Genomic DNA, 25,684 nt, shown 5'->3' with positions numbered 1-25,684 from the left:
TTTGAATGTGGCTGTTGCCTTACAGCTGCAGCCAGCTGTGAGGGTGTCCTTAGATGGCTCCTGGGAGCTCCAGAGCCGTGGGCACCCCAGTGCCTCCGTGTGATGCTCAGAGGCTGGGGACATTTGTCTGGGAATTGTTTATGGTGTCGTGGAAAGGAGCTGAGCCCCAGGTCAGCATGGGGGCCTGGAGAAGCCTGCAGCAGTTTATCCAGCAGCTCAGAGAGATTTAAACCAGAAAAGAGGGAATTGCTGTGTACAGGAGGAGGAATCAGGGTGAATGGAGCTGGTCACTCAGCTGGTCACTGCAGGGTGGTGGCTGTGCTGGGCACAGCAGATGCTGGTGGTGGTGACACATCCCTGCCCAGGCCAGAGCAGGGCAGCCCTGGGTGCTCATTGTGGTCGTGCCATGGAATGAACCAGTTTTCTCCTGCCCATTTCCCCAGATCTGATACCAGGGAGGTCTCTGAGCTCCCCAAATCTGCCCCAGGCAGGTGCCAGGCAGGTGATGGGGCCAGTTCTTGGCTCCAGCAGCAAACACAGCTGTTCCACTGGTGTCTCAGCTTGGAATTCCAAAGGGATGATGTGCAGGCTCCATGGCTGAAGGACAAGTGTGTATCCAACTCCTCTGGAAGTGAGGTGGAGCCCAGCCCGTGTCCTGGGAGCAGCAGTGCCTGGGGGCCAAGGAGTGCAGGCTCTGCTCACATGGGTCAGTCCCTGACACCATCTCTGTCCCACTGCTCCTGTTTGCCAGCTCCTTATCCAGGGCTGGCTGTATTTCAATTAATTGGCAATTAAACGTGGTGCTCCTGCTTGCTCTGAGCAAGGAAATGAAATTGTCCATGGTTCTGCAAGTCACAGAGTTCATCCACAAGGGATTCATGTGGGAAATAATTGCAGCAAATCCCAATTTTCTCTGTCATTTGAGCGTGTAAGTCCCTATCCAAATGGTGAGGCCAGGAGGTGCTGCTGAGTGAGGCATGGAGAGCAATTAATTAACTGCTAATTAACAGCGGAAGCCAGTGGGAAAGGGATGCTGCAGAAAGGCCTCCCTGTTTTGATAAAATGTAGGAGAAAGCTGTTGCCTGCAGCACGGCTGACACCTGAAAACGGTGGGGTTTTTGGTTTCTCCCAGTTTTCCCAGCTGTGGCCGTGTCAGTGGGGATGCACCCCGTGTACCCTATGGATCCCCTCCAAGCCCTCCATCCCATCATGCTGGCCAGACACCACAGGGAGGCACCTCAGCCCCAGAGCAGGACCCTGGGATAATTTACGTGTTAAATTCTGCCCTGGCTCCCAGAGCATCCCGAGGGCCAGAGGTCAGCAGCCTAATTCCCTGGATTTGCTAGCTCAGCTCCAAGCTCAACCTTTCCTTGTTTTTACAAAACGTGTTCCAGGAAGTTTGTTTTTCCCAGGAATAAAAGTAAAAGCTTAGGCCTGGCTGGCAGAAGCTTAAATGAAATTTAAAGCGACTTCCACACCGACCTAAAATAACAGCCCCCAAAAAAGTGGGGGTTTTCAGTCTCTAATGTGCTGACTTAGCCTGGATTTTTAAAGCCCTGCTTTAAGCTATTTCTTTTGCCTAAAATTTGGCACGGACTTATGGAACGTGTTTCCAAATGAAGTGAGAGCATTATAAAAAAATTGTTAATAGAAAGAAATAGCGGTAAAAGGATTCAATGAAAATTGGGTGGGTTCTGTAGGTCCCTCTCTGAAGAGCTGACAAATTAAGTGCTTATTACAACTTCCCTTGCCCAAGACCAAATTCCAGAGAGGAATCACAAGCTCAGCCAAGATTTTCAGACCTGAAGCTGACCCTGCATGCATCCACCCTGAGACTGCAGCAGGATCTGGGAAAGTGATGGGAACTCAACCCCTCTACGACTCCCACTGGCTGCACGGAGTTCAGGGAGCGTTGGGAACACTCCCAGGCCTGGGGTGGGATTGTGGGGGCGTCCTGTGCAGGGCCAGGACTCAGGCTGGATGGTCCCTGTGGGTCCCTTCCAAGTTGGATATTTTATCATCCATGAGGTCATTTGGCTTTGGACCCCGGGGTGCTGCTGGGGTCTCTGTAAGGTCAGCAGAGCCTGCAGCCCAGGGTGGTGGCTCTTCCCCCCCATCCCCAAGCCCATCCCTGCTGTTTTGCACAGTGAGCCCACCCTGGGTGGCTGAGGAGGTGTTCAGAGAGCAGTGACCCCTGGCAGGGTGGTGCTGCCTGGGCATGGTGCAGGGACAGGAATTTCCTGATGGGCCCAGGGTGCTGACCTGCTGGAGAGGGAGCAGGAAAGAGCTGAACCATCACTCCAAGCCTGGAAAGCAGAATGAGCCTTCCCAGCTCTTTCCAAGGAAGGCAGGAGGCAGCTTGGTTGTGATCCATAAATAACTTTCTAGGAAGCTGCAAGTGCTGGATGTCCTGAGGGGCTGGGCAGGCTCTACCTGGGCAGAGCACCCCCCAGCAGTGCCCAGGACATTCCCACCCTCCGTGGGCACCCAGGCTGATTGTCACTGTCATGGGACAGCCCTGAGGTGTTTTAGGAGCCCTGCTGAGCCATCCCTGTCCTGCAGCAAATGGCAGTACCTGTGTTCCTGTGCTCCAGTGTCCCAGTGCAGCAGGGCTGGGGGCTCAGGGGCTGCCTTGTGGAGCCCCAGGGATGCTCCCAGGGAATCCTTACCTGACAGCCCCGTGGAGCACAGCACCAACCAGCACTTCCCTTTTTCCAGTGGCTCCGGTGCTCCCACAGCAGGTCTGGGATGTGCTGCACTCCTGGCCTGGGCTGGGCAGAGATTTCTCATCTGCTCTGCTCACCCAGCAGGGAAAACCCACTGTGCTGTCCCAGCAGGCAGGGCTGGAGTGAGCCCTCCGGGTAAGGTGTGGTGTGAAGCTGGGATCCCTCCACCCCGCTCTCTCAGCACTGTTGGTCCAGCAGTGCAGTGATAAATTGCTTTTTGGGGGCACAGGGACACTCTGGCCGGGCACAAAGAGCTGCAGCTCGGGAGGCAGGGAGGAAATACCTCAGCTGAAACAGAAAGTAAGTTTTAGAGCAGTGTAGTGACCTCCTCTCTGCTGGGCTGGGGGAGGGGGTTGTGACTGAAATCCCAAACTGGGGGAAAAGTCTCTGCTCTGCATCTGCCAGGCTCAGCTCCTCCTGTGGGAATGGGGGCAGCAGCCCTTCCCTCAGCACAGCCTTTGTTCCCAGAGGGGACAGGGCAAGGACCAGTGGTCAGCCAGAGCTCCCCTGGCTCGGTCACAGCCTTGTCCCTGCAGAGAAGTGTCCTGAGAAAGAGAAAATCCCATTGCCCTGCCCCATTTCTGTCCCTGCCCTGCATGGTCCCTGTGGAGGGTGCCCAGGGAGAAGCAATGGGGGTTGGCCCCAGAGTGCATCAGCTCTACCCTTTTCCAGAGAAAAGCTGTCATCTATTTTAGTTCCTTATCCAGGAGGTAAAATTGGATTCACAGAATCTTAGATTTTAAGCTTAGGCTCGGTTTTGAGTTGATGTAATTTCAGTGAGTCTGACACCACTGGGTGAGAAGCTGCAGGCTCAGAGAGTTGTGTCTTGCTCTGGGATAAAGAAGGAGGGAATCAAAAATTCAAACAAAGCAGCTCTGTATTCATATAATCCATGTGGATTTGGGGATGGGTCTGTGCTGCTGGACTGAGCCCAGGGGGGGCCTGGGCTGCCACTGGAGCAGCTGTTCCCAAAACAAAGCCCATCCTCAGAGCAGCACCAGAGTTGTTTTGAGGGCTGCAGGACACCTGCAGGAAGTGAACCAGATGATGCAGGTTCTCAAAATAACCAAAACAATTCAAAGAAAAAGGAATTCTGGCCTTTCTGCTGCTCCGCTGGCACTGGGGGGGCTGGCAGGAGGTGACACTACAGCAGGGTTTGTCCCCTGCACCTCTGTGCCCTGGGCAGGTGCTTGGGAGCTGCTGGCAGCAGCACAGGTGTGCTTCCTGCTGGGGATGGGCAGTGCCCCAGGTGCCCCAGGTGCAGGAGGCTCTGCCCTGTCCGTGTCTCCCCAGCCTCTGCCAGCTTCCACAGAACCCCGCATCAGTTTGGGCTGGAAGGGACTTTAACCAAAGTCTCATTTTCACCTGGTGACCGTGGTGACAGCGGCACTGACACCCTCCCGTGCTCCTGCCTCCCCTCCAGGTGTCCCCTGCGAGCGCGACCGCCTGAGCTTCGCCTTCTGCCAGACGCTGCGGCTGCTGGGCCGGTGCCCCCTGCCCACCGTGCGTGCCCAGTGCTGCCGGAGCTGCCAGCTCGGGCTGCCAGCGCCCGGCCACCAGCGCGGCCACCAGCGCCTGTCCCGCAGGTGACAGCACCGTGCCCAGGCTGCCGGGCCCGCCGCGCTCCGTGTGCCCGGGGCTGCCCGGCTCTGTAACTCGTGCTACTCTAACGGTGCTCAAACCATGCCTGGGGCTGGGGCTGGGCTGCTGCCCACCCACAGTCCAGGGCATCCTGCCGGGGGCACCCTGCCCCGCAGCAGAGGGAAAGGGGAACTGAAAGCAGCAATAATTTGGGGAAGACCTCTCAGAAATGCTTATGGTGCTATCATTTGACGTTTGCAGCCTCTCGAAGGTGTTGGCTGGCCAGCACAAACCTTGATTTTTATTATTATTTTTGTATCTCTGAGGTGAGCATCCAGCATTCCACCGGCTCTGCTGACCCTTTGGGGTAGGGATTTTTTTTTTTCCTTTAAGGGACTTGAAGCTGGCAACCCACTCCTGTAATTTTCATTAAAATGTTTACGCACTGAAGCTAAATAGATTTAATTTAAGAAGTGGAGGCAGGGCAGAGGAATAAAGCTTCAGCTTCAATTGGGGCTGTGCAGGGCTCTGTCTCCCCATTGCTGGCTTCCTCTGCAAAGCCATTGCTGTGTCCCTCTGGAGCAGAGGGCACCACCAGGGACACCGAGGTTTGGAGTCCACCAGGGCATTCCCTTGCATGCATTTGGGCAGGAGAGGGAAGCTGCCCTGGCAGTGAGTGGCACATCCCCTCCCTCGTGGGCAGCCGAGTGCTCAGTCCCTAGATTTCTGTACGTGTAGCAGTGTAATGCTTGGTTAAGGTGTTTTTCTGTGGCCTTACGGGCTGAACCCTTTTTTCCCTGCTTATCTAGATTCTCCTCTGTTAAGGTTAGATGATTTTTAACTAGAATATCCAATTTACTCTGAGGCACAGCCCCTACTGCCTGATCCCAGAGCGGTGTGGGAACAAATCGCTCCCTGTCTCGGGGAGGGATTCCTGCCAGGTTGGTCTCTGGAGGAGGGCAGGAGCGTTTAGGTAGGAATTCCTTTCCCTATTACTCTTCAGGCTGTGGAGGTGCCCAAAAACTGGGGGACGCTGAAGGGCAATCCTCCCTGCATGGGCAGAGTCAGGCTGGAGCCCATCCCGGGCTGCAGAGTTCCAGGTGCAGCTCCCTGGGCTGGCGGGGGCAGCAGCACTCAGCCCGAATTCCTGTGTGTGATTTGTATGTAAAACACAAGCCATGACCTCGCCGTTTGTGCTTTATTCCGTTCCAAGGTGGTATAAAGTTTTTATGGTCCAAGAACCTGTGTCCAGTCCTGGTTTCCCTGTCCCCAGCACCATCTGTCCCTGTCACCCTCGCCGGATTGCAAAGGGACGACCCGCGTGTTGGGGTCTCATGGCCACAGCTCACAAAGTGTGTGAAATTAAACACTTACTGAAGGAAGCAGGTGCGTTTCACATTTTCTCTTCCCCTGGGGAATTCTGAAGGTTTTCAGCTAATTGGAGATGGTTCAGGCCCTGGCAGCAGGAAGGAAAGATCAGTTTGCATCTGAAAATCATTCGCAGCTGCCCTTTGCAACTGGGATTTGTTGATTAAAACATGAGCCGGGTTGATGGGGTAAATCAGTTCTGCAAATCAATTTATTTGTACTCAGGACCTGGTGAGCCCCTCCTGCAGTGCCTCTCCACGTGCAGGGTCCCAGCTGTGGCTGAGGGCACGGGATAATCCTTCCTGGGGGACACCAGGACATTTTTAGCCACATAACAAGCATGGAAACTGTATTATCAGTGACAATAAAACACATCTGGCTTAAATATCTGCAATATTTTCTTTCAGTGAGACACCTCCAGTGAGTGTCTCTGCAAGGAGACTCTTCACAAGGGCCTGGCGTGACAGAAGGTGGAACGGCTTCCCTCTGACAGAGGGCAGGCTCGGATGGGATGTAGAAATGCCTTTTTTCTTCTTCTAAAGACGCTTTTATTGTCTCAACACAAGCAGGATGTTATTCAGACAGAGCTGCTGCTGGGGCGAAAGGAGGAAAGGGCTCGTGGATCAAAAGATGTTTGAAATAGGATTGTGGAATGGTTTGGGTGAGAGCGGACCATCCAGTTCCTCCCCCTGCCACAGGGTGGGACTGGATGGGCTTTAGGGTCCCTTCCCACCCAAAGCACTCTGTGATTCCATGATCTCCTGGAAGACTCTCTGAGAGAGCCTTTTGGCTTCAGATCACAAGTCAGACCTTTGTGCCTGCCCTGGTCACCTCCAGACATTTCCATGCTGGGGACAGGAAGGAAGAGGAGCTCGTTGGTTGGGAAGCAGCAGCAGCAGCTGCTGGAGGAGCTTGTTTGTGTCTCAGGCCCTCGGGAACGCTCCGAGCGCTTCCGCAGCGTCGGGAGCTGCCGGCTCTCCCGGCAGAGCACCTGTGGTCACAGCTCTCAGACCTCACCAAGCGCCTCTGTCCAGCCCAGGTGACCTCAGCTGGAGGGTTTTACTTCCCAAGGAGCCAGAGGGGTCACTGGTCCTTCACCATGGCCTGGGAGGGGCACAGTCCCAGCCTGGGTAGGCGAGGAGGCGGCGAAGCCAGAGGGACCAGGAGCAGCTCAGCTCCCGCCTGTCCTTTCCAGATAATAATAAGAAATGGGTTTATTTCCTCTTGTTCCTAAAACCTCCTTGTGCTGCACAGAAAGGCTTCACAGGCACAGCACAGAGGGGCAGCAAAGCCAGGACAGCAAGGGAAGGATTTGAAAAATGTCACTGGTTTATCTTTTTGTTTGGATTTTAATTGGCAGGTGATCCCTGCCAGCTGCTCCGGGAGGGAATGGCCCTCACCCACCCACCCAGGCGCCCACCTCGGGGTGCTGCACCCCGGCCACTGCTCCAGCAGCTCATCCTGGGACTGCCCCTTGCACAGGGACATTCCCTGTGGGAAGTAAAGTACAGAAAAGGAGAGGAAGGGAGGGAAAGGAGCTGCCCCCTCCCCAGCTGGCACCAGGGCACGGTGTGTTTGCTCACCCGGAGCAAACATTTGGTTGGGAAATTCAGTAAAGCTGTTCCACGTGTGCTGTGGGAGGGCAGGGCTGCCAGCAACCCACAGCCCCCGGCCCCTGCCCCGCTCCGAGGGAAGGCTCAGCCGGGTGTAAACATTTAGAAATACCCGTGCGATAAAAATAGCTCTGTCTGTACGCGCGACTGCTCCGCTGCCACCTGCGGTGAGTAAGTTACACCCCGAGTAAAGTGTGCGCAAACCCGAGCGCTCTGCCCTGGGCAGGGGAGCAGCCCCCGGCCCTCTCCCTCCTCCAGCTGGGAGCTCCGGGATGGAAACGGGACTTCAGCTCTGGAAAGGCAGCTGGAATCCAGAGGCTGCTGGAGGTCGCTCGGCGTGTCGGGGCGCTGGCAAAGGGGCAGCAGGATGGCGCTGGTTCTGCCTGGGGCAGCGGAGTGGGGAATGTCCCTGCTGGGCTGGGGCTTGAGCCGAGGCAGGAGCTCAGCCGGGGCTCGGGGCGCTCCCTCCTGCCCGGAGGGCGATCCGCTGGGAGGGAAGGTGCCCGCCAGGAGCTGCCCTGGCTGAGCTCCCCCAGCCCCGAGTCTTGGGGGTTTGCTGAGCTCTCCGCTCCTCCCCGTCCCTCCCGGGCTGCTCTGAGCCCCTGCAAGGGGTGACCGCGGGGGCGCAGCCTCCTGCCGGGGTACCTGCTCGGAGCCCGGCCCTTCAGCTCCGAGATTGTCCCCAGCTCAGTGATCCACCCCGGGAAACAGCGCCGAGAGGGCAGAGCCTGCTCAGCTCAGCTCCGCTTCCAGCGGGTCCGCGGCTCCTCCAGCCAACCCGCGGGGGCTCTGCAGCCGCAGGGGCGCTGCTGGTGACGGGCATGGGGCAGCCAGGGGTCCCCGGGCTGGCCCCGGAGCCGGGCGGGTCCCGGGCGGGGTCCCCGGGCTGGCCCCGGAGCCGGGCGGGTCCCGGGCAGGCTCCTCCCGGCACAGCGGTGCCGTGGGTCTCTGGTGCCCTCTGCAGTTGTTCCTCCCCGCTGTAAATGCAAAGGATTCATAGTCCGAAGGAACAATTTTAGGACTTTTTGCTTCAGGTGAGTGCGGTGGCCCCTGTGTGTCCTCCCGGGTTTGGAGGAACATCCCGAGTTCCTCCAGCGCCCCAAATCCTGCCCGATGGGATCCCCCTGGAGCTGTCCCGTCCCCTCCTCGGTGTCTCCTGCTCCCTGGCTGTTCCTCTGTCACCTCAGTGTCCCCAGAGGCCGATGGCAGCAAAGCCTCTGCCCAGCCCGGTCCGTGGGGCAGCAGCGGCGGGGATGGACAAGGATCCCGAGCCCAGTTAAACTGGGAACGCTGGGAAGTGCAGCAGCTCCTGGGAGTCACCCCCAGTGCCCCAGGAATGCTCCACTGCCCGAGGAGCTGGGAACATTCCTGCTTCCAGAGGCCTGGGTTTGGGATCTGGCCCATTTTCCCAAACTGTTGCTCTGGAGAAGAACTTTTAACTTTTTGTGGCCAGCACAAAGCCCTCCGGGCACTGCAGGAACCAGGAGAGTCACCTTATTGTCACCAGAGCATCCCATTCCCTGTGCTCTGAGCTTTTGTCAGAGCTGGCAGTGCAGTTTGGGTGGTGGCACCGAGCTGTGCAGGGGCACGCAGAGCCCCCAGGAGCCCACCCAGGAGAGGAGCTGCTATCTCCTGGCCCCAGGATCCACAGAACCTCCGTGCTGGCAGAGATATCTGCATTCTGAAAGGAAATATCAACCCCCCTGCTGGAGGGCAAAATAAAAAAGAGCAAATTCCAGGAAAGAGGCCAGCAGATAATGGCAGCTCAGGCTCCTGGAGCATTTGGTCCATTCCTGCAGGATGACCTGCCTGGGCCCCTTCCCAGCCATGGGGTGGGACACAGGATGTGTCCCCTGTGCTGGCACGTGAGGCACATCTGTCCATGGGGCTACAAAGGAGTTTGAAATTTAACTGAAATTTAATTGAAGTTAAGTAACCGGAGTTTAGAAGTGTTTTATCACACCTGCATGAACCTATGGGAAAAAGGAGATTGTTCTCCTCCCCCTTTAATTAATTTTTTCAGCTGATTGGGCACTTGAGGGGAGGGGCCTTGCAGTGCCATGGAGCAGTTCACTGGTTTGCCAAGGGGAACATTCCCTGTTGATAATGCTGAGCCCACTCCATGCTTCCATGCCCTCAGGGAAGCTTGATGGGGTTCATTAAAACTGCCACAAATCCCTGAAATCCCCACAGATGTTTGCTCTGTGCCCCAAGGATCTCTCACCATGGAACAGCCACAAACCAGGGAGCACTCCAGGGAGGAGCAGCTCCCCAAAACCCTCGGGGGCCAAGGCAGCAGATCCTGGACACCTGCCGGGGAGGAGGAGCAGGAGGGAACTGCCTGATCCCCAGGGAAAGGTAAATCCATGCTCAGATCCAGAGCTGCTGGAAGGAGCCCTGGGGAATGGCCCCAGTGGGAAATGTCATGGGTGCTCCAGGTGAGGGTAGTGAGGGAGCAGTGACAGGAGCAGGACAGTGGCAGCCAGCAGAAGGAGGGGCTGGGGGATGCTGTCACCTCCCACACTGCAGGGAAGTCAGAAAAAGCAGGATTAAGTTCTCATCCATAGGGAAACTTCACCCTCAGGGTGGTTATGAAGCAAAGCTTCCAGAATCAGAAATGTGTGACATTAACAGGGAAAAGAGCACGTGGATTTGGCAGGAATTGTGTCCCAGTAAAAATCTCCTTGTTCTAGTCCAGTCCCTCAGCTCCAAATTCTTCTTCTGAATTAATTTCAGCTTTAATGTTTATCAACACCGAAGAAGCTGGATGAAATTAATTTCTGTAATAGAAATCTAAGCTTGATCCTTAAGAAAAAACCAGAACAAATTCAGGACCCAGAAAGCAACATTTCAGTACAAGAATCTGTTTTATTTTTACAGTGCAGTGATTGAAACAATGTAGAAATTCAACTTGCAAAACTGAATTTGTATCACAACGTCTCTCAGAAGGCAATGCAGATGTGTTGCTTTGAATCACAAAATATTCCTCTGGACACCAAAAATTACAAACTTCCAGCACTATACACGGGGCTTTCTTTAGAGATTGATTCCTCATAATTTAAATCTATCTTATAAACAATTTCTCTTAAAAAAAAAACCACATGGAAGATAAAAACAACTCAAGTATAAACCCCAAGGCCTTGATTATTACGGTTTGCTCAGCTGCAGCAGGGCTGTGCCCCAGGCTGGCTCCTAGTCGGGCTCAGTGACGCACTGCTCCACGATCTCGCGCAGGTTCGGGTTCTCCATGGCTGCTGCCACCCTCTCCTTGTCGTTGATCTGCTTGTTGACTGCAAAACACCCAGCACAGGCTCAGGGGGCTCAGCAGGAAGGGCATTTCGAGGGGCAGGGCTGGGAAATGGGGAACGAGGCAGATGCAGGTGCAGTCAGCACAAAGCAACCATGGGAAATAATAACTCCTGTCACTTTCCCAGCTCAGGAAAAGGGTGTGAGGTGTTCCAGTGGCTTGTCCCAAAACCAAGAGTGAAATTCAGGGTAAATGAGTGGCCCAGGTTCAGTTTGCAGCCCTTTAACCACAATATCCCATTTCTGGCAGGCACTGAACGCTCTGGGCACTGCTGGGACAGGGCCTGGCTCTGGCTGGGCAGAACACCCAGGTCATGCCAGCCTTCCTGCAAAACCTGCCTGAGAAACATCCAGATTTGGTGTGGGGACTTCAGGACAGTGGGGCCAACAGCTGAGGCAGCTCCTCATGTTGATTACTCAATTTTTGTTACAAACACCTGCCAGAACTGGGGGGTTTTGTTACAAAACCAAACCAGCAGCAGGCAGGTGGTCACAGAGCCACCACAGCCTGGGAACACCCTGATGCCACTGGGTTTGCAGGATCTAAAGGGGATTTGTTTCTGGGGGGGCAGAGGACAGAGCACAAGAGGCTGAAGCAGCAGCATGCACAGGCTCTACTCACTGTCCTCCTCCGTGGAATGTGTGCCCTCAGAAATGTAGATTTCCAGCTGGAGGAGAGATCAGCAGTGTTAGGGGCACCACAGCAGTGGAACACTTTCCTCCTGGCAGGAAAACCCCATCCCCACTCCCACAGGGCTGTCACCCCTGCTGCCCCAGAGGGAACTGCTGCCAGCAGCTCCCTTTGCAGTGCTCAGCTGGGAGGTGGAGCAGCTACAGAACGAGAACCACCACCCAAAAACCAACTGCAGCGATCCTCAGGTAACTGATGTGTTCTTTACAATGGGGTCAAGTCTCTAAAGGTCTGTGTTTAATTTAGGGAGGCTGCCATTCATTCATGGAATTTAACACAGGCTTCAAACCAGGCACTTTACCTTGTGTCTAAAAGGCAAACATCTCTGAAGTTTTATTCTTAAGCAAAGGCCTGTTAAAAGAGAACACAAAAGAGATTTTCCTGTAAATTGGAAGGTCTGAGGTGCATTTTCAGAGAATCCATGTTGAACAACCAGTGCAACTGACAGTGTCCTTTTGTACTCTGAGCAGCACAAGCCACAGAGGGAAAGGGGACAAGCAGAAAGTTGTGTTTTTGGTTTTTGTAAAATTTAAGAGCTGACAAGCTCAATTAATAACTTTACTGAAGTAACTTGGAGAATACAAAGCAGGAATTCTGTACCACTTCCCAGCAAAGTTTTGAGAGGTTTTCTTTGAAGAGATTCCCTAACACAACACAAACAGATGGGAATCCCCATTTCTCTGGATTTGGGATTTTTTTTTTTTTTTTGCTTGGTTTGGTTTGGTTTTTGTTTTGCTTGCACTGGTGGCTGGGTTCTCAAGCTGCAATTCCTGATCAAACCAACACAGCCAGGCAAGAGTAAATCTGCACTGGGACTGATGGCATCCAGACAGCCTGGAAGGGCCCCGAGCTCTTTGTGTGTGATCTCAGTGAAGGGATCTCACCGATGAGAGTGGCCAAGGAGCAATGAGGTACTGTTGGTGTAAACCTGATGATGACCAGATATTCATCCTCCCCTATCTCCTGCACTTCCACGCAGTTTTCCGTCACCACTTCCAGTTCTTCCAAAGTGTTTGGCTTCTCCGGGTCCCGGATAGTCCGGATTATATCTGAGACAAGCGGCACAATAAGGAATCTTCCCTGGGTTTCACAAGAGGGATTTTCACGAGCACCCCTTCCAGCACTGCTGATGTTGCACTCTTTGGAAGCCACAAGCGATCCCAACGAGCCAAGCGGGCCCTTTCTCCCTGCCCCAGCCCCTCGGGGCCCCCTCGGCGCTCCGAGCCCCTCAGGACCCCGCGCGTTCCCCCTCAGCCCCCAAGGGCAAACCGGCTCCGCGCCCGGGGCTCCCCCCACGGCCCCCGCGCCCCCCGGCAGTCACCGTAGACCTCGATGGCCCTGTCGTGCTCCATGGCGCGGCTCGGGGGCGCATGGCGGGCGCTACTGGCGGGGCTCCGCCACACCCGGGCCAGCGCCTGCCACAGCAGCGCCAGCGCCAGCGCCATGGCCGCGCTCCGCCATCGGCCCGCGGGCCGCGGCACTTCCGCCTGGGCGGGGCGACCACCGGCCAATGGCAGCCGGGGAGGGGCCGGGGAGGACCAATGGGCGGGGAGGTACCGGGATCAACGCCCATGTGGGAGCGTGGCCTCGCGCCCCGGGTGGGGACACGGAGAGACCCCGGGACAGAGAGAGGGGACACAGAGAGACCCCCGGGACAGAGAGAGGGGATACAGAGAGACCCCCGGGACAGAGAGAGGGGATACAGAGAGACCCCGGGACAGAGAGAGGGGATACAGAGAGACCCCGGGACAGAGAGAGGGGACACAGAGAGACCCCCGGGACAGAGAGAGGGGATACAGAGAGACCCCGGGACAGAGAGAGGGGACACAGAGAGACCCCCGGGATAGAGAGAGGGGACACAGAGAGACCCCGGGACAGAGAGAGGGGACACAGAGAGGGGACACAAAGGAACCCTCCCGGGACACAGAGAGACCGCGGGACAGCTCCGGGACATAGAGGGATCCCCGGGACAGCCGCTGCCCCAGAGTGGGGACACAGAAGTGCCATGGGGGTCCATCTACAACAGAGATCAGAGAAAATATACGGAGAATTCCTCCTAAAGAAGAAAATTCTGCTTAAGCGGCGGGCCGGGAGGAACTACAGCTCCCAGCGCGCATTGCTGCGCCGCGGTGCGTGCTGGGGGCTGTAGTCGCGGCCCGGGGGTGCCCAGCTGACCGGAACGAGGGGTGGCCCCGCGGGCATGGCGGCGGCTTGGGCCGGGCGCGTAGGGCGGCGCTGAGGCCGGGCCGGAGGATGGCGGCGGCCGGGGCCCGGGCAGAGCTGCGTGTGCTGCTGGTGCCCCACTCGGGGCAGCCGCGGGGCGCGGCGCGGGTGCGGCTGAGCAGAGCTCGGCACGCCCTGGGTACCGTGCTGCTGGCCGGCGGCATCCGCCTGGAATCGCTGGGGCCGGGCGGGCCCGGGCGGGCTCGGGGCAGCGTCCTGCCGGGAGCCTGGGCTGAGTGAGTGCGGGCCGGGCCGGGCCGGGCCGGGCCGGGGGGGCTGCGGCCCCGGGATGGGAGCGCTCCCGGAGCCGCGGCGGAGCCGGGTGGTGTCTGTCCGTCCGGCCGGGTGTGCGCACGGCAGCTGATCCCAGAACAAACAAGAAGGGTTTGTCCGTCTGTCTGTCTGTCTGTCGGGCTGTTGGCTCCACGCCCTAGTGCCCTGAGTGCTGCGCCTCCCCCTCAGCCCGGGGCCAGCCCGGGTGACTCTCGGCGGTCACATGGTGGCTTTAACGCGTGGTGGCTCCAGCATCTGCTTTGGCAGCTTCCGCGCCGAGCCAAAAGCAGTCTTGGTTCTGAGCATCCGCAGTGTCCGGCAGCAGCAGCCGGACATGCTGTGTCACACAGAATCCCCAGCTGCTTCGGAGGGACATTAAATCCCACCCAGTGCCACCCCGGCCATGGCAGGGACGCGGCCGCTGTCCCGGGCTGCTCCCAGCCCCAGTGTCCAGCCTGGCCTGGGACATCCCGGGGCTGGGCAGTGTTTTGGTGCTGTGCCAGGGCTCTGCTCTCTGGTTTGCCCTGCCCATTGCTGAGCCGGTCACTCTCTGCCCCTCCCCATCACCACGGAGCAGGTGTGACACACCTGGAGAGGTTCTCGGCCCAAAAAACAGGGAGAAATCTGGAAATGGACAGTGTGTTCTGCTCTCCCTAGCAGCAGCAGCAGCTGGGCTTCCTCGGGCTCTGTCCTGCCAGGGGTGAAGCAGTTCAGTGCTGGGAGGGCCAGGGTGGCAGCAGGGGTTAAGTGAAGGTGTTGTCCCCAGTCAGTGCATGTCCAGAATGGTCAGCATGTGAAATGGGGAGAGGGAATAAAGCCATAACCTCCCTGAATGTTTCACCTTCAGCTTCCTGTGGGACAGCTCAGAAGATGATGGCTCACAGTCCAACAAGACCAAGCTCCTGGCTCTTGCTCAAAGCCATGACCTGTTTGTCTATGAGTTCAGTGTAGAAGATGGAAAACACAACCCAAATCCCCTGCACAGTTGTGAGGCAGAGACGCTGAAAAAGCTCCTTGAAGCTAAAAACATTAGTGAGTAAATTACAAAGTGTGGCATGTGTGAAATACTGCAGCTCTGGTTCTGCTGCTCCTGGTGGGATGGGTCAGGCAGTGGGATTGAGCACTGGGGAATTTCAGGTACCTCCACACTGATCCATGGGCTTGAAAAATCATGGGGACATTTCTGTGTTCAAAGGTGACATTGTCAGAAAGAATTAAACTCTTGGAGGGTCATGTTTGATACAAAGTTAAAAATTAATTTTAATGAGATATATGCAACCCTTTTCTCTCAAATTTTAACTTTAATGTTGGGACTGGTGGGAGGAAAAGGGAGACAAGGCTCATCAATAACCCTACAAAGACTAATTAAACATTTAACCTTGTATTTTGTGATTAGCAAACATAGTGTGCAGTTACAATGAGCCTTTGGTGTTTTACATGTTCTTAAACAGTCTCCCTTCCTAAAATATTTTGTTTCGAAAGTTTGTAGCTTTTTTTCTCAGTGCTGACTGAAATCTTATTTTCTGATGATTTTTTATGTTCTTCGTGGTATTGTCCACTGAAAAAGCCACATAAAAATTTTGGGAAATGGTTCTAGAAGGAATGTCTCTGGCACAGAAAGTGAGATTTAAAACCAACCATCCCAACTTCTGTTGGGATGGGAACTGGGGCAATGAACTTGAGCTGTCATTTTCTTGGAATTCCTTTACACATCAAAAGTCTAGCTGGCTGTAATCTGAAATTTAAATACGTTTAAATTTACAGGTCTGCCTTCAATTTCCTCCGTGAAGATTCTGTCTTTTGGAAACAACAAGTGCAAACTTCTGCTCAACCAGTTTCTCCTTGTGCACCTGACCTTTCCTGGGGAAGGCTCACCCCCAGAGACCTGTGGCTGCTTCCCCCTGGCCCTGCCTCCAGGAGCTGTGGGGAGAATCGCAGACTCCCAGTTCTGCAGGGGGATCCTGTTCCTGTTGGACAGTGCTGGCTGGATTTGTATCCTTTGCAGGAGAGATCAGGGAAAATCATCTGGAAGAGCAAAGTTGCTTTTCTCTGCTGTCAGGGCTGAGCAGAAATTTCTTTACAGACACTTAAGTGGTGCCTGCAGAGAAGGTTGTGCAGCCAAATCCTGGTTATGGTAGAGGAGTGCCACAGTTGTGTGTGCAGGGTTTCCCACTGCAGACCTGGATTTATGGGTTTCATTAAGGATTTGATTCATGGGTCTGTGTGTAACAGGCTGATTTGTGCTGTCACCTCACGGCTAAATTAAAACAGAAATGATCTGCAGGCTCGCAGGGAGCCTGGGAGGCAGGTTTGTGTTGGGATGAGCAGGGGCTCAGGCCTGCCAGCTCCACCAGCTGCTGCCTTTAACCTGTCCCTGCTCATCTCCTCTGGCACCTTAGAGCACAGTGAAGTCAGCTTGCCTTCCCCTCCTCCTGGAGCCAAAATTCAGTACCTTCCCCTGCTGTGTAGCTGCTCTGTTGTCCCTCCAGCCCTGGGCTTTTCCTTGATGCTGTTTGCAGACATATGTGACTGCTCTGATGGTGCCACCCTGGGGAAGGTGGGGGTAGCCCTGGCAGCTGGGCAGGGCCCAGCCCCTGTGTCCCCCCTGGCTGCCCTGGCAGTGTCCCCTGACCTCAGCACAGCTGTGGTGACCAACAGCTGCCACTGGGCCCTGGCTGTGCAGCTCAACACCTACTTCAGGTACAGCTCCCAGGGGAGGGCTTTGGGCTCCCTGAGCCTCACAGCTCCTGGGTTTTGGGCCTGTCCTCACCAGTGCTGGCAGCCTTTCACTCTGACTTCTGTGCTGGAGCAGAAATCCCCTCTTTGTTTGAAGATTGCCCTTGCATTGCTTGCTCTAATTTATTTTCTGTCACAAAGGAAGCTGTGTCTATAACATCTCTTTATTTTAATCTGTCTGTTAACAAGCAGATTAACTTTGTCTCGCCCTTCATATTTTTTCCAGGAAGATGAGGTGCTCTCAGTGCCAGGGGTGGGTGGTAGAACCTTTTAGAAGTACTGTGGGGTATGAAAATATCAAACTGTGCCGGTACAGCTGTTTCAGCTGTGCTGATTTAGCATGATAAATTAGGGCCAGCTGGTAATTAAGAGGTGGTATCCACCTCAGGATAGAGCATCAGGTTTTGATGGCTCACCTGAGAGAAAACTGAGAGAGTTTTCTCAGCCTGAGAGAAAACTGCACCCAGAGCTCCTGGAGGAGTTAAACATGAAAAAAGCATCTTAAATCATCTGAGCAAGGTGAAATTTCATATTTATTTCTTTACAGACAGTTCCCTGAACATTTGTTCTGTAAGAGAGATCCTGAAAATCTCCCAGTGAAGCCTGCAGAGGGACTGGAGGAGGATGAGCTGGCCAGTTCTGAGCACAGCATGGAGCTCCTGCCCCTGCCCTTCCGCACAGACAGGTACGGGGGAAGAACTCCTGACCCAGGCTGGCCTTTGCCTCCTTGGCAGCACTGACAATAAACTGCTGATCTGGTTTTTCAGGTGTAGTTGGGACAGGTAAAATCAGCCATTGTGCTGTCAATGTTTTGAACTTGAGGTAGACCAAGACAGCTTTAGGTGTGGCATTGGACAGCTTCCAACCAGGAATTGCTGCTTTGGGGTTACCTGTGGGTCTTAGAGCATTGATACCAATAAAGCATGTCAGTTGTAACTTGGTGTATGGATGAGAAAGGTTCAGTTTTGGATTTAATTCTATTAGATGGTTGTTTACTTAATAACTATTTGTTATCAATTAAAAAATAGTAGAACGTTTACATATAACTATCTATAACAATAATTTATATATAACTGTTTATAACTGTCTGTTCTACTGTCTTTTAATTGGCACTTTCCATGAGGAAAAGAAAGCTTTTCAGTAAAAATGTTGAACATGGATGTTGCCAGCTGATCCAGCTGTGGTCACTCAGCTTGGCTGCAGGGAGTATTTAAATGCAAAGAAAGGTGCCATGGTAAGGTTAAAATGCAGGATGCTGGGTGGATTTTATGAGCTCTGAGTGCATTTTATCTAACTGAGAAAGCTTTACCTGCCTTGTTCCTGGGGTAGTACCTGGTGCTACAGGTGACTCTGTCCCCTGGCAGGTCCTGGAAGGCACACCTATCCTCACTGTGGGACAGAGTCAGGAGAAGAAGAACAGCAGGCTCTCCAGACTTGGTGAACCACTTGAATTTGCCTTGGTATCAGTTTTTTACCCATCTGGAAGACCACGATCCTGAAGTTTGTGAGGATCCAGAGAGGATGGTGGCCTTTGTCCCCCGGGCTGTCACGTGGGCAGCTTCCCCAGCACTCCAGGGCCAGCCTGGGGGTGCAGGACAGCAGTGGGCACAAATCCCCGTGGGAGCAGCCCAGGAAATGGTGAAACTGGAGTGCAAACTGGTGACTGGAGCTAAGGCTGTGTTTGTGGTGCAGGCACAGGACACGGGGCTGTCTCTGGCCCTCTGGGATTTTGAGTCCCAGGACGTGACGTGTTCCCTCTTTGGCAGAAGCAGTGCCTACGTGGAGTGCAGTGCAGAGCTGCCACTGTGTCTGCTGCTGACAGGTGAGGGCTCACAAACTCCCCTGAGACAGCTGCTTTGGGGGATTTTAGTGTGTTACCTGGCTGCTGGTGGGTCACTCCCATCGTGCTCCTGCTCGGGGGAAATCCAAACAGGGCCACTGCAGCCTTGCCTCTCTCTTCTGGAAGCAGCAGTGGGTAGAAGTGCTGCTGCCCAAAAAGGGGCTGCTCTGTCTTTAGTAATGGCTTGGTTGTGTCGTTCAGAGCGTGGTCTGTCCCTGGTCCTGTTTGGGGTCACTCAGGAGGAGTTCCTGACCAGGCTGATGATGTTTGGCAGCGCCGGGGTCGTGGATTCCCTGTGCCACCTCAATGGCTGGGAGAGGTGCTCCATTCCCATCCATGCCCTCGAGGTGAGGACAGCTGCCTCAGGTCTTGCAAACAAACTCTGTATTCCAAGCATTAAACGCAGTTTAGCAATGCCAGTGTGGGTTTAGACACAATTAAAAGTGTGCCTCAAACCTAGGGGCAAAAGGAAGTGGTTTAGTTACTGAATAAACAGCAAAACCCCATGCAGATGAGTAACCCAAAGGTAGAAGTACAGCAGCATAGTGAATGCACATTAACAAAATAAAAGAGAACAAAGCAGTGCTCAAAATTCCCTCTTAATTGGACCCAAAAGCAATTTTACCAGTTTCTGCAGCAGTTTTTGTCCCCTTGCAAAATGTTAAATATGAAAAGAAATCCTTGGAACTAGATTTCTGTATTTATTGTGCTGATCTAACAAAATTGCTGTAAGCTTTTTCAGAGTCCTGATTCTCATAGTATTTACTTCATATTGCTGCAGTAACATTTTGTGTGTGGAGATCAGGGCAGGGCTGGAGCAGAGCCTGGCAGAGGGGCCTGGCAGGCACTGTGCAGGTCACCTTGTTACTCCAGGCTGCAGGTGCTGCACACAGAGTTTAAACTCCCTCTGGTTTTCTGTGTGTGTCACTGAGGATGGAGTAAGAGCCCCAGCAGTAAGTGCATGGTGTGTGGGTGTAAATCCATGCTGGATTGTTCTGTTTCTGTTTGTCCAGGCAGGTTTGGAGAATCGCCAGCTGGACACGGTGGACTTGTTTTTAAAAAGCAAAGAAAGTGTTTTCAGTCTGTCTGCAGCCAGCCCTGGGCCTGGGCACCCTGGGGGTGCTGCCTCCCAGTCCTACCTGAGCAGTAAGTGCAGAACCTCAGGTTTATTTCCTCCCTCTCTGGCCCTGGCTCAGTGCAGGATGCAGATGTGTGAGCTGTTTCTGGAACCATTGCAGATTTGGAGGAGCTCAGGCCAGCTCTAAACTTGCTCTGCTCTGCAATCCAAGACAATGATATGGAGCCTCACAGCAAACCCTTCTCTGAGCAGCTCCTGAACCTCACCCTGACTTTCCTCACCAAGCAGCTGGAGGAAATCTTTGTGCACACAGAGGGTAAGATCACTCCTTCTGGGTCATAGCTACTAATGTGTCATCATTTAAGTAAGTAAGAACTGCTAATTCTTTTAATTAAAAGCATAAATTTGCCTGGAATTCACATAAAAATACTAGAATTAAGTGAGTGAATGCTGTTCATCCCTGTGTTTAGATTGGATTTACCTGACTAATTGTCAGGATTAATACAGAATTTCAGTTCTCCTTTACTGGTCCCTGGGCAGGAAAACCCCTCAGTGAGGGCAGGGAGCTCTGTGGGGCTGTGTCCTGTGTCCTGACAGGGTGCTGGGCTGTCCCTGCCTGCACAGGGGACAGAGCTGATGTGCTCTTCCCTCTGAGCTAATAAACAGTCCTGCTGATTGCTTATTAATCAGCACATTTATTAATTCAGCGTTGCTAAACATTAAAATCCTGCCTGTTCATTCTCATTTAAGTGATCTCTTGGATGCTTTTGGCAGAGCCTGATGAGTTCCTGCAGAAGGCTGCAGACATTTTAACTGACTACATCATTAGGCTGAGGAAGTTCCTGAGGAGATACCCTCACCCAGCAGTGACCCCAGGGCAGGGAGCTGAGCTGGATGAGGACCTGCCTGAGATAGAAGAGAGCCAAGAATGGGAAAAACTGACACCAGAGGTGAAAACCTGCATCCCAGTTTTTGCTACTGTGATGAAGTTTATATAAGGAGATCATGGAAATGTCTTAAAGTACTGGGGGGGAAAATCAGCATAGGGAGGGTCTAGTTAGTTCCATGTTTTTCCCTTTAGGAAGTCATTGCTGAGGCCATCCTAAGCAACAAAATACCAGAGGCCCAGATCTTCTTCAGAAGGCAGCAGCATCCTGCTGAGAGTCTGCAGGAGTTGATGCAGACAGGTTTGAGCCTGGCCTATGACTGCCTGCTGAAGGGCAGCACCAGGGAGGCCTCAGAGCTGCTCAGGAACATGGTGAGAGGGGTTGGGCTGCTCACTCTGCTTTGGGACTGCAGGGCACGGGGAGCTTCAGATCCTGGGGTGGATTGACTCCCAGGAACAGGGGGATTGCAGGGGAATGGGCTGTTTGAGGAGCTGCTGAGGGAGCCTGCCTGGGGCTGTGTGCTGGCTCAGCAGCACGGGGAGGGTGGCTCTGGGTGAGGGGCCACAGGGTTGGGGACATCAGGGACATCTCTGCAGGGCTGGTGCAGGGGCTGGCCCACGCCTGTTTGTCAGGGCTGTGTGCTTTGGGAGGAGAGCAGCTGTGTTCACTCTGGGTGGGATCTGTTCAGTGCATTCTGTGGGCACCTCTAACAGCCAGTGTCCTTGTGGCAGGGCTTGGACGTGAGGCAGGAGCTGCACAAGATCTGCTTGCACACACAGGACAGGCACGTCAGGGAGCTCCTGGTGAGTGCTCCAAAGGCTGCCTGGCTCCAGCCCTGCAGCCTTGGCTGGCTTTGTGCTGAGGGGAGCTCTGGGAGATGGATTTATAGAGAACTTTCAAAGTTTGACAGAAGGCTCACATAGTGTGTATTTGTATGTGAACTCTGGGATAAGAAATGCTGACTTGGAGATGTTATGGAATAGGAGCAGACATTGTTGAGAGAGAAATGGAACTGGAAACAAGTTTCAAAGGTTGGCTTTACAAGTAAAACTAGATATTTTAGAGAAATAGAACTATGAAAGATGCACTGTGGTAGGACCCACGAGGGGTAATTTTACATGACTGGCTTTGAGGCATTTACAGCATGGTGTGGCTAAAGCTGATAGACCAAGAAACACTTATGGTGTAATTAGGGAATAGCTGGCTTCTGATTGTGATGCTGTGAATTATAACATCTGTATTGTCTCACCCTTCTCATGAGACTGAAAATGGAATAAAAGTTATTTAACACCTCTCAGTTGCCTCACCTCTGGGTCAGAAAAAGGCTTAGGCTGACAAGAAACCCCTAATGCACTGACCTTCAGAGCAGAGACAGCCAGGGCTTGTACCTGCACCCTGCCAGGGCAGTTCCTGGAGCATCCCTGTCCCTTTGCAGCTGCTTGCAGCTGCAGAGCTGCTGCAGTGTCAGTAACATTCATTGCTCTGATCTGGTTCTCTCACACAGTCTGGAGCCCTCTTGTCATTCGAGTGCATTGCCCTCTGCTTCCAGAATTGTTTCCCTACAGTTGGTTAATTGTTTGCACTTGCAGGATCATTTACAACTTGAATAGATTAAAGATAGATAAAAACTGGGGGCAGTTGGAGGTAGTATTTTAACAGGTGGAGGTAACACTTTAATTTCAATTAAAGGTGAAAGTCTTACAAGAAGAAAATTATTTTTCTGAAAAAGAGAAGAAAATTATTGACTTTGTGCATCAGGTTGAAAGCTTCTATTCAGAATCCTTCCAGGAAAAAGAAGAGACTCAGTCTCTTTCCAGGTAATGTGGGTTATTAATTTTAATTATTAATTAATAGCATTAATGGGATTTAAAATGTGCTATATTCTACATTCTGTGAGATTTACTGCACTAACAAATAGTCTTTAATTTCATTAATTTCACACTGGTGTTTCTTTGCAGAAATCAGAGTCAGTGAGGGGACTGAGTCATTTTCTCATTACTGTGGCAGTTGCTGTCATCTTCTCTCATGACAAACTGCTGTGTGAGTCATGACAAACTATTGTGAGGGTGACAGAGCTCTTCTGCTTCAAATGAGGCATTTTTAATAATAATATTAGAATCCCCACTCAATTATTCGTGTTCAGATGTTTGCTGTGGTTTTGATCTATGATGTCTTTAATACAGCAAACCAAATAACCTAGAAAATAATTTTACAGTTAAATAATGGTAGAACTGTTCCCATACTGATAGTTTGTTGGAGAAACAGGCAGTTCTTTGCTTCTGAACCCTTGAGCTGAGCTCGGTCCCTGTGGCAGGCGGGGCTGGGGGCTTTGCTGAGCCTTCCCCAGGTGCTGTTGGCTGTGCTGAGCCCAGCCTGCTGTTGCAGGTGCAGCAGCTGGAGGAGGCAGCAGGAGCTCTCTGGGCCCCGGGCAGTGCTGGGCTCCCAGCTGGGCTGGGGCAGCCCCCGAGCCCCCCGGCTCACCCTCACCCTCAGCTGGGCCCTCTGCTGGGAGCAGCTGCTGCAGGAGATGGTGCTGCTGCCCTGGAAACCACAGCAAGGCAAGTGCTCTGCCTCTGGGGCTGCGCTGGGAGCTGGCATCCCCCTGGCACGGCTGGGCACAGCCACAGAGGGCACTGTGTGTCACTCACAGTGGGTGACAGTGGGGCTCATCCTGTTCCATCCTGGGTCTGGGCTCCTGCTGTGGAGAGGGGTTTGGAATTAGCTGGAAGGGACTTGCCTCCTGTGAATGCCACCCTCTGCCACGTCCTGTCCCACCCCCTGCCCTGGGGAACTGCTCCCAGCTCTGCCAACCTGAGGCCCCAAAAGCTGGAACAATACCCTTGACCTCATGGCAACTGTTCATTAAATTTAGGTACCTGGAGGGGCAGGACCCAGGGAATGGCTCCCACTGCCACAGGGCAGGGGTGGATGGGATATTGGGAATTAGGAATTGTTCCCTGGCAGGGTGGGCAGGCCCTGGCACAGGGTGCCCAGAGCAGCTGGGGCTGCCCCTGGATCCCTGGCAGTGCCCAAGGCCAGGCTGGGCAAGGACAGGGCTGGGAGCCACCTGGGACAGTGGGAGGTGTCCCTGCCCTTTAAGAGCACCCCTGGGTGCTCTCTAAGGTCCCAGCCCAAACCATTGCACAATTCTGTGCAATTCAGTATTTCCCTCAGGAGTGTTTGTGTGAGCTGGTTTCATCCATTTACCTTTTTAAACACAGAACTCAAGACCTGCAGTCCTGAGGTGCTCTGGATGCACCTGACAGCCCAGCATGACTGGATGAGTATTTGTTCCTGGATTGAGGAGTCAGAGCCCAGCCAGGCTCCGTGTGGCAGAGCTGTCTGGCCCCCCCTGAGCCCTGACATCGTGGACAGGAGCACTCTGTGCAGCCCCTACATGAGACAGGACATCCTCAACAAGCTGGCCAGGTGGGGCCCCCAAGGCTTCCCACTCTCTCTCCTTCCTGTGTGAAGCCAAAATCAGACATGAAATCCTTGATCCATATTAGGTTTTATACTGCTCTTTTTGGAAACAGCACAAATCCATTGATAAATGTGATTTTAGTCTCCTCTTTTCAGCTGTCTGGCAGCAGTAGGAGCCATGAGAGCAGGAGCACTCCTCCCTCAGCCCCTGCATGGTTCAGGGGTTATATTCCTCATGCCCACTTTAATGCAAGGGAGGAAATCCTGAGCATTTCCCTGCTCACACCTCGCTCTGGGCAGTGCCCTGCAGTAACCATGGTGTGGTTGGGGCACAGGCAGATGGATTCTGGCACTCTGTGTTTGCCTCAGCAGGGAATTAATCCCTGGGAGGGAAGGCTCTGCTCTAATGGTGAGCTGGAAACACCCATCAGAACCTGTCCAAGAGAGCTGTGTGGTCAGTGTCTGTGCTTTCTTCTGACAGAAAGGGAATTTTTGTCCCTTCTGAGCTGGAAGATTTTGAGCTGCTGCTCCAGAGGTTGTCGTGCCTGGGGGGAGTCCTGCAGAATCCTCACCCTGTTCCAAAATGCAGCTCTGCCAGTGGCCTGGACTTCCATGCTCAGTTTGTCCTGCACTGCCTGGAGCACAGTCTGCAGTACCTGCTCTACACTTACCTGGACTATTACAGGTAGGAATGCTTCCCATCCCTCAAATCCCACAAGGGAGCCCAGATTTAAAGAAGGAAACACAATTTGAACAGTTGGTGGGGGGAGTTTTCCTCAGCCCTGGCAGTGTCATGTACCAGAAACTCTGGGGCAGTGTGTGAGATTTTAAGCTGTATTTTGAAGCTTTATTCAGGCTGCCTTAATATTAATTTGTGTGTCAGTCATGAAAGGAAACCATCACAGCTGTAATTGGTATAATGCTCTAAGCAATGCAATCCTAAATGAGCCAAGACAAGGTGCTCTTCAGAATCTGAGAATTTACAGAATTCAGAAACTCTCTTGAGCACAAGTGTGAGTTGACTCCTGATATGTTCACAGATAAGGAAGTTGCTGGTTCCACCTAATCTAGGGTTAGTTGGGGTTTGAGGCTGGTACCAGTAGTAGCTATTGGAGCTATATGAATGCTTCCCACTTAATGGATATTTGGCAATTAAAATTTCTGAGTTTTAACTCCAGTCTAACACTGGTATTACCAGAGTTGTAGAAGCAGACCAGAAGAAAAGCCAGTACATCATTTTCTGGTTGTTTGTCTAACCACTTGTGTTTGGCATTAACACCCATGAGATGCCCCACTCTTCAATGCTGTGTTACAGCAGTGGTTACCAGTGCTGTATTTTCACTCTGCTGCTCATTTTTTTTGCAGTTTAACCCCTTCAAACTGCCCTGTCCTGGGTAACAAGGAGCTGCAGGAAGCACATCCCTGGTTTGAGTTCCTGGTGCAGTGCAGAGGGGTTGCCAGCAGTCCCCGAGGTAGGAATTGCTCCAGAGTGGGCTGTTGTTCCTGCCCTAGCCCAGGGCTTGGCACAGCTTGGCTTTGCTGCTCTGCTGCAAAGCCCCTGTCCATCACCTCCTCATCTCTGAGATCTGGACTGTAGTTCCTGCTGGAACTGTGCTTAAAGCCCTGGGACTGCACAGGAGTGAGAATCACTCTGTGTGTAATCACCCTTGCCCCCAGTTCAGTTACATTCCCAACAGGCAGAGCAGAAGGAGAGTTTGTGCCCCTAACTCATGGCACTTTAAAAACATTTCATCTTCTGCAGAGTCACACATCAACAAAAGGCAAAACTAATCCCAAGTGCAGCTTTTTTAGAAAGCATGGCCAGTGTAGGATAAAGAATTGAACCACTCCAGTGCTAAACTGTGGGGCTCAAGCCCAGCCTATCTGTGTGGGCAAAGCTTGGTAAATCTTAGCTCATCTTCTCTGTGTTTGTAGGCAA

At 53.3% G+C, this 25,684-nt stretch overlaps 3 protein-coding genes and 1 long non-coding RNA gene across 11 annotated transcripts in view; 3 read left to right on the top strand and 1 right to left on the bottom strand.

The window, feature by feature from the left end:
* The window catches only part of ADAMTS7 (ADAM metallopeptidase with thrombospondin type 1 motif 7), a 35,313-nt gene extending 29,253 nt beyond the window's left edge, over window positions 1-6,060 (top strand). The window contains exon 24 of the mRNA XM_050978543.1: window positions 4,150-6,060. Coding sequence (XP_050834500.1) covers window positions 4,150-4,316 — 167 coding nt within the window. The 3' untranslated portion in view covers window positions 4,317-6,060. The remainder of the gene's footprint in view (window positions 1-4,149) is intronic.
* Window positions 6,061-7,297: 1,237 nt separating this feature from the next.
* Window positions 7,298-10,337, top strand: LOC115484173 (uncharacterized). Its single transcript, XR_003944904.2, has 3 exons — window positions 7,298-7,455; window positions 9,482-9,646; window positions 10,169-10,337. It is a non-coding gene; the product is annotated as an uncharacterized LOC115484173 (long non-coding RNA).
* CIAO2A (cytosolic iron-sulfur assembly component 2A) lies at window positions 10,137-12,777 on the bottom strand. The gene is made up of 5 exons (XM_030228657.2): window positions 12,607-12,777; window positions 12,170-12,334; window positions 11,587-11,636; window positions 11,217-11,262; window positions 10,137-10,578 (listed from the first exon to the last, which is right to left on the bottom strand). Exons 1-5 carry the CDS (start codon window positions 12,728-12,730, stop codon window positions 10,481-10,483), a joined length of 483 nt encoding a protein of 160 aa, XP_030084517.1. The 5' UTR covers window positions 12,731-12,777; the 3' UTR covers window positions 10,137-10,480.
* A 681-nt stretch (window positions 12,778-13,458) lies between these two features.
* The window catches only part of SPG11 (SPG11 vesicle trafficking associated, spatacsin), a 30,355-nt gene continuing 18,129 nt past the window's right edge, over window positions 13,459-25,684 (top strand). For 3 of the 8 annotated variants that reach the window (XM_050978284.1, XM_050978282.1, XM_050978283.1), the window contains exons 1-17: window positions 13,459-13,744; window positions 14,629-14,813; window positions 15,546-15,773; window positions 16,301-16,481; window positions 17,065-17,202; window positions 17,882-18,339; window positions 18,559-18,704; window positions 19,371-19,503; window positions 19,596-19,751; window positions 20,210-20,385; window positions 20,517-20,693; window positions 21,054-21,125; window positions 22,012-22,139; window positions 22,708-22,880; window positions 23,544-23,751; window positions 24,227-24,430; window positions 25,111-25,217. In XM_050978284.1, coding sequence (XP_050834241.1) covers window positions 13,539-13,744; window positions 14,629-14,813; window positions 15,546-15,773; window positions 16,301-16,481; window positions 17,065-17,202; window positions 17,882-18,339; window positions 18,559-18,704; window positions 19,371-19,503; window positions 19,596-19,751; window positions 20,210-20,385; window positions 20,517-20,693; window positions 21,054-21,125; window positions 22,012-22,139; window positions 22,708-22,880; window positions 23,544-23,751; window positions 24,227-24,430; window positions 25,111-25,217 — 3,076 coding nt within the window. In that variant the 5' untranslated portion in view covers window positions 13,459-13,538. The remainder of the gene's footprint in view (window positions 13,745-14,628; window positions 14,814-15,545; window positions 15,774-16,300; window positions 16,482-17,064; window positions 17,203-17,881; window positions 18,340-18,558; window positions 18,705-19,370; window positions 19,504-19,595; window positions 19,752-20,209; window positions 20,386-20,516; window positions 20,694-21,053; window positions 21,126-22,011; window positions 22,140-22,707; window positions 22,881-23,543; window positions 23,752-24,226; window positions 24,431-25,110; window positions 25,218-25,684) is intronic. The other 5 variants (XM_050978281.1, XM_050978280.1, XM_050978279.1 and 2 more) reach the window with 3 other exon arrangements.

Source organism: Serinus canaria, chromosome 10, assembly GCF_022539315.1.
Source record: "Serinus canaria isolate serCan28SL12 chromosome 10, serCan2020, whole genome shotgun sequence".
Taxonomy (NCBI): domain Eukaryota; kingdom Metazoa; phylum Chordata; class Aves; order Passeriformes; family Fringillidae; genus Serinus; species Serinus canaria.
This window is presented reverse-complemented; position numbering and strand designations above follow the sequence as displayed.

Excerpts from the sequence above, each read along its gene's own strand:
- CIAO2A (XM_030228657.2), bottom strand. The coding sequence starts at position 12,730 with ATGGCGCTGGCGCTGGCGCTGCTGTGGCAGGCGCTGGCCCGGGTGTGG. Across the intron at positions 11,637-12,169 it reads CTCCTTGGCCACTCTCATCG|GCCTTTGCTTAAGAATAAAA; the intron begins GTGAGATCCCTT and ends CTCTTTTAACAG. Across the intron at positions 10,579-11,216 it reads ACATTCCACGGAGGAGGACA|TCAACAAGCAGATCAACGAC; the intron begins GTGAGTAGAGCC and ends GGTGTTTTGCAG.